Below are 6,342 nucleotides of genomic sequence, written 5' to 3'. Positions count from 1 at the left end.
AATTACTAAAAAATGTACAAAACAAAATTTAAAATTGAATTGTGTCATTTCTGTTCCTAACAAAATTGGTGATAATAATGTTACCCAGATCATACTTGTACAATGCCTGTTCAGAAAAAATAGTCAGATCCCTGTTAAACAGACTATTACATATAGTCTTGCTCCAAATATAACTTTACTTAAACCAGAAGTTGTTGTGTTGGACTCCTCAAACAAACTGTGGGAAATAAAATAAAATAAAAGTTTAGACTCTTTTGGAAAACTCACCCTTGGAATGGCTAACTTAAAGTTAAACTGAGATCGGAGAACGTATTTGAAAAAAAATACACAATTCATCTGCAATGACATTTATACATTTTATTTATCTCTTACACAAAAAATGTTTGCATAACTTAACATTTTTCTTTTGTCCATCACAGTTGCTTTCAGCAGCATCAGCAGTGATCCCTGCTACAACTATGAGTCTCTGGATCGTCCCTGGAGAGCCAACAATGAAAGTGGAGGTTACGTTTGTGATGAACGTTTCTCCTGGAATGGCTGGTACCGGCTTTTCTACTATGGAATGAACATCCAGATGCCAGAGACCTGTGTTAGATCATACAGCTGTAACACATACTATTCTCTGTGGCTCAATGGTCCTCACCCTCAGATAGAGGATGGAGGGGTGATCAGAGAGGTCTGTGGTAATTATTATTGGAGTGGCTGCTGTGATTACAAGACAAACCCCCTCAGAGTGAAAGCGTGTCCAGGAAATTACTATGTCTATGAACTTGTGAAACCACAATTAGGGTGTTCAGGATACTGCACAGGTAATGTGCTTTTTCTCTCTTTCTCTTCCTCTTTCTCTCTCTCACTCCGTCTTTTAAACAAAGTCTTTCAAAACTTTTAAAATTACATAAATTTAATTAATGTCTCGAATGTTCTCCTTTTCAGATGTCAGCACCATTTCACGGTCGATTTCCACTGTAAGTCCAGATATAATTACTGGATCCAGCATTACCTTGAGTAAGATCTATCTATCTATCTATCTATCTATCTATCTATCTATCTATCTATCTATCTATCTATCTATCTATCTATCTATCTATCTATAAAACTTTTAAAATTACATAAATTTAATTAATGTCTCGAATGTTCTCCTTTTCAGATGTCAGCACCATTTCACGGTCGAACGGTCGATTAAGTCCAGATATAATTACTGGATCCAGCATTACCTTGAGTAAGATCTATCTATCTATCTATCTATCTATCTATCTATCTGTCTGTCTGTCTGTCTGTCTGTCTGTCTGTCTGTCTATCTTTTTTTGGCAATGAAAGTGAAATCTCATGTTTGTTTGTTAATGTGTTTGATTAGTTTAGATTTGCAGTCATGAATTTGCTCATTGAAATATAACTGGTCTGTTTTGGTCTCTCACTAACACAGATTATGATCCGTGCAATAACTACAACATACTTGACAACTACTGGAGAAGCACACTCAATTACGGGTCCATGTATGGATACATCTCTGATCATGATGACACTTGTGTAGAATGGGATGGCTGGTATCGGCTCTTCATTGATGGATCAAGTGCTCAGATGCCTGAGTGGTGTGCATCATTTATGTCATGTGGAGGTTTTAGTTCCCTGTATCTTGGCGGCTCTCATCCTCAGCTAGAAGATGGAGTTGTTACTCGTGAAATTTACGGCTCTTACTATGATCAGTGCAGTCGCTACAGATCTGAACCAATCCAAGTTAAATCTTGTCCTGGAAATTATTACGTCTACAAATTTACCAGACCAACTCTTTCAATCCCAGCTCCTGTATATTGTGCAGGTACATTCATTAATTCTTTGTATTTTACATGCGTTTATATTGAGGTTTTCATAATATTATCTTGGAATAATTTATTTGGCACTATATAACAGTCTTTTTCTCTTTTTTTTATTTTTTATAATAGTACCTTTCTCCACTCTAAGCATCGATCCCTGCTATAACTACACCAGTCTGGATGAGCCTTGGAGAGCCACAGACAATCCTTATTATAGTAACTATTACTACAATGGCATGTGTGATTATAATGTGGAGTGGAATGGCTGGTACAGGCTGTTCTACAATGGTCAAAATACTCAGATGCCAGAATCATGTGTTAATTATGGCATGTGTGGCACTTATAATCCGTTGTCACTCAACGGCGCTCATCCACAGCTGGAAGATGGAGTTGTCACCCGTCAGGTCTGTCTCCCATGGGGTGACTGCTGTGATTACACATCCCACCCTATAAGAGTCAAAGCCTGTCCTGGAAACTACTATGTTTATGAGTTTGTCAAGCCTAGGTTTTGTTCAGCGTACTGTGCAGGTAGATACATCTAACCACATACACTTTGTTCACTATTGTGGGATTATTTTTTGGAATGAGTGACATTAACAGAAATCTTTCTCATATCAGATGTCAGAGGCCTTAATGAGACATCAACCACTGGTAAAGTACTGTACTGTTTCACTAATATGCTAAGAGAACCTTGGTGTATACTACTGTAGAAATGTTCGAGAAAAGTTACTTTTTTTTTCTCATGCTCACCAAAGCAGCATTTATTTGAGGAAAAATAGTCCAAAAAATAATATAGAATTTGTCATTATTGCTATTCTCAGGTGTCCCAATCCAAATGACGACACAGTGGAGCTGCTGCAGAACGGCGTCTCGACATCCAGCCGTTTCTCCTTCAGGATGTTTATCTTCACTGCAAACTCCTCTAAGCTTTACCTGCACTGCGCTGTTCACCTGTGCCTTCTGTCAAGTAATCGCTGCTCAATGGTGAGTTTACAAACATTTCGTGGTTATTACATTTTTGAATAATTGATCTTAAATGTAGTTGTAATTAAATGTAGATCAATTCAAATATGTATAAATGATGTAAAAAACTAAACTATGTACTTTTGGCCCCCTTTAGTTTTATTACAGGTACTGTTTCTTTCTCTTTTTGCTTAAAAACTGCTTTCAGTTTGAGGTTAATTTGTTGTGGCTTCAAGCTACGATGACACCTTCCACTGTATATAGTAGCCTGTCCTTCTGTTCTTTATTTATGGATATGACATAAACTTGCATGAACGAATGACAGAAGTACACTGTAATTTTTTTGTAAAGTTATATGTAAAACAAATGTTATTGGGGTATATTTAGTATAGTATCTCAGTTATTCTACTTAAACGTCAAGTTTAATGTGATGTATTACCTGCCGTTTCTTTGTAATTATTTGTGCAAATAAAAGTACATTTCAATGGAAATGTCTTCTGTCATCTAATCAATTGATAGAAACCAATAACAAATGCAAATAAAATTTATGCTAAAAAGCCTTGTAAAAAATGTGCATGCGCCACTCTGACATTAGAATTGGTGGGCTTGTCCAGCGGAAGTATTTTTCTCCGCAATTTAGGAGATTTAAAGGTGACCTATTATGCCCCTTTTTACAAGATGTAAAATAAGTCTCTGATGTCCCCAGAGTGTGTATGTGAAGTTTTAGCTCAAAATACCCCACAGATAATATTTATAGCTTGTTGAAATTGCCATTTTTAGGGTATGAGCCAAAACACGCCATTTTTGTGTTTGTCCCTTTAAATGCAAATGAGCTGGTGCTCCCGTCTCTCTTTTCAGAAGAGGGCGGAGCTTCAAGAGCTCATGCTCCGGCAAAACAGGAAAAATATTATGCAATCTGATTGTACTGTGCAGTAAATGCACGTTTATGAATTACACAGACGGGGAGCACGGAGCGATAAAAATAACGACATAGCTGGTCTCATGGTGCCTTTGCATGCTATCACATTATGAGCTCGACAAATTCAAGCGGTCAACTTCACATTGCTTTCATATGCAATTTTTAACTTCCACATTCCTAATTACAATCATTCTGGTAGCACGTGAAGGCAGCATCAGTGAAAACAGACAGAGACAATGGTAGCTTTAGCAACATTCGCCTTACAGAGAGCCAAGAAGCTCTTTTGGAAAACAAAATTTGACAAGTGATGCTTACGTTGTCTGGAGCTGACGTTCGCGCACGAAGCGTTGGTATCGATCCCTCTTTCAGAAACAATATTTGCACAGCTCCAGCTGAACTGACCCTCGTTTGTGAGGCAGTCTGGCATAAAATGATTAGCACAAACATATAGGACTTTTCAGTTTTTTTCCAGGACATTTCCTTCGTAAATGAAATTTAACCACCGTGTGCTCAGTGGTCTATGGAGACTCCTGTGTTCGTTGGTGCATCCCGAAACACAACACCTCTTTGGTGCTGACAGTGTATCTCCAGCAGCTACAGCATGAAAACAGCAATGGCGGACTGCTGCTTCTCTCTCAGGGTGGGGTCTATGCTAATAGGGCAGAGAGCGTCACAAATGAGCTGGACTTTCCCTAGTATAATGTCATTATAGGGAGAAATCTGGAATGGCTCATTTGGAGAGACTGTTTATGATTTATTGGGATTATAATAAAATGAGTGTGTGGATTTTTACCCTTATAGGCTGGTTGTTTTCACACACTGCAGCTACACAACTGTTCAAACACCTTATAAAAGTGATTTTTGCATAATAGGTCACCTTTAACTTAAGGAATATCGATTAAACTACAGTGGGGCAATATTCAACTGTTAAGCCATTTAGGAACGTTTGTAGTGTCTTGTTGCAGGTTACACTGGATTCTTATTATCGAGTTAATTATAATGTCCATGTGCACGTTTGTTAACGTAGTTGGTTTATTTTTATTATGCATATGAATAACCAAGTTATCATGTAGCCGAGTTAAACTATTAATATAGCTCACCGTTGAATTTGCATGCTAAGCTTATAAACTAATGCATTCATCCCAGATCGTTTTTAGCGAACTACGAACTAGCGAAAACGCTTGTAAGTATATTTCTTAAACATATTATTATAGTATAGGCAGACTGCAGACATTTAATGTCAATATGAGTGCTAGAACTGTGTGAACTTTGGTAGAGATAATTATGCTTATTGCTTAACTTTGTTAAATGTGCTGAAATGGCTCATAAGGAACTATTAATTCACACCGTTTCTGCATTGTTTTGGTGGGACGAGCTCGAGACCGGTTTTTATTTAAAGACTGAGGACTCATCGTTTTTTAAGATAAATTGAGTTTATACTCGCTGTACAACCTATACAATGCTAAATAACTTTCCTGTACTGTATGTGTATTGGCAATGTTATTTTATCTTACGTTTCATCTGTTCTTTTGCAGAACAGATTTTGTTTTATCTTTTAATGAATTAATACATTTAAAATTCAGACATTAAATAAATTTCTTATGTAAAAAAAAGTCAATGTAATTGGGTTATGTTCAGATATTTTTATTGAACCCATTGAGTTGTAGTAATGTTATGCAATATTTAAGATAGTAGCATTAAAATGATAGTTTTTTTTAGAAGCATTAGGCTACTTAAACTTTTACAAAGTGTATAATTTACTTTATACAGCGTAAGCTTTCTAATTAAAGCCACCAAGAATTGTGTGTAGCCTTTACTTTTACAACTTACAGGAAATTTTGGAGAGAAATGTATCCTTCAATTTTTTTTTCCCAGTGCATATAATTTTCTGCAAAACACACATTGACAGCTCTACAATATAAATTATTTTAAGCTTGGCAAAGTGAAGGATAAAGCAAATGCATGGTTACAAGATGGATTTATGATGTGTTTGCTTATTATTAAAACTTTGGTTGCTTTCAAACAAAACATTTGCATAGGGTGGTTTATTGTTAGAACTTGAAACAAATGCTTCAATGTCAGTATGTAAGGTTGGTAAAATTCTTGTTGTGGTTGCCCTCTGCTGGACACTTTGTGGACTATTGTTCTGTGAACTGTGATTATATTTCAGTGACATTTATTACACATCTCTTTTAGGACTGTAACTCTGAACACCAGCGGAGAGAGCGCAGGTCTCTGGACTTCCATGACAGTGCTTCCATATCCATGGGTCCTCTGATGTTGTCTGAAGGGAACACAGGTGAATATTACTTATTTTAATCATTTGTAAATGAAGGTTTCTGTTGATTTCTGCTGTGAAGTTACATTTCATTGCATTATATTCCCTGTTCACAGATGAATGGGTCCCAGAGCAAGTGAAGGTATCTGAGGCTTCTTCTCTGTGTGGTTCTCTGATGCTGTTACTTGTTCCTCTGATGAGTGTCCTCACCCTCTTTTAGTATTTTTCCACAAGAAACGTGTAGCGTTTTACATGCATATTGTCCTGAACCATGTTAATGAATGTGGCCACACTTGTTGTGGGTTTCTAAATATTTAATAGAATTCTGTGTGGCCTTTGTTTGTTTATTTACAAGCACCAAAAATAAATGA

General features: G+C 36.6%; 1 protein-coding gene across 1 annotated transcript in view; it reads left to right on the top strand.

Moving 5' to 3' along the window:
• Nucleotides 1-6,342, top strand: part of LOC107597755 (uncharacterized) — a 70,366-nt gene that overhangs the window by 720 nt on the left and 63,304 nt on the right. The window contains 5 exon segments of the mRNA XM_016288934.1: nucleotides 420-809; nucleotides 934-1,005; nucleotides 1,424-1,816; nucleotides 1,941-2,339; nucleotides 5,916-5,944. Of these exon segments, the coding sequence (XP_016144420.1) occupies nucleotides 420-809; nucleotides 934-1,005; nucleotides 1,424-1,816; nucleotides 1,941-2,339; nucleotides 5,916-5,944 (1,283 nt within the window).

This window comes from Sinocyclocheilus grahami, unplaced genomic scaffold, assembly GCF_001515645.1.
Source record: "Sinocyclocheilus grahami isolate Dianchi unplaced genomic scaffold, SAMN03320097.WGS_v1.1 scaffold236.1, whole genome shotgun sequence".
NCBI lineage: Eukaryota > Metazoa > Chordata > Actinopteri > Cypriniformes > Cyprinidae > Sinocyclocheilus > Sinocyclocheilus grahami.
The sequence above is the reverse complement of the archived record's forward strand: the minus strand, read 5'-3'. Positions and strand labels throughout refer to the sequence as shown.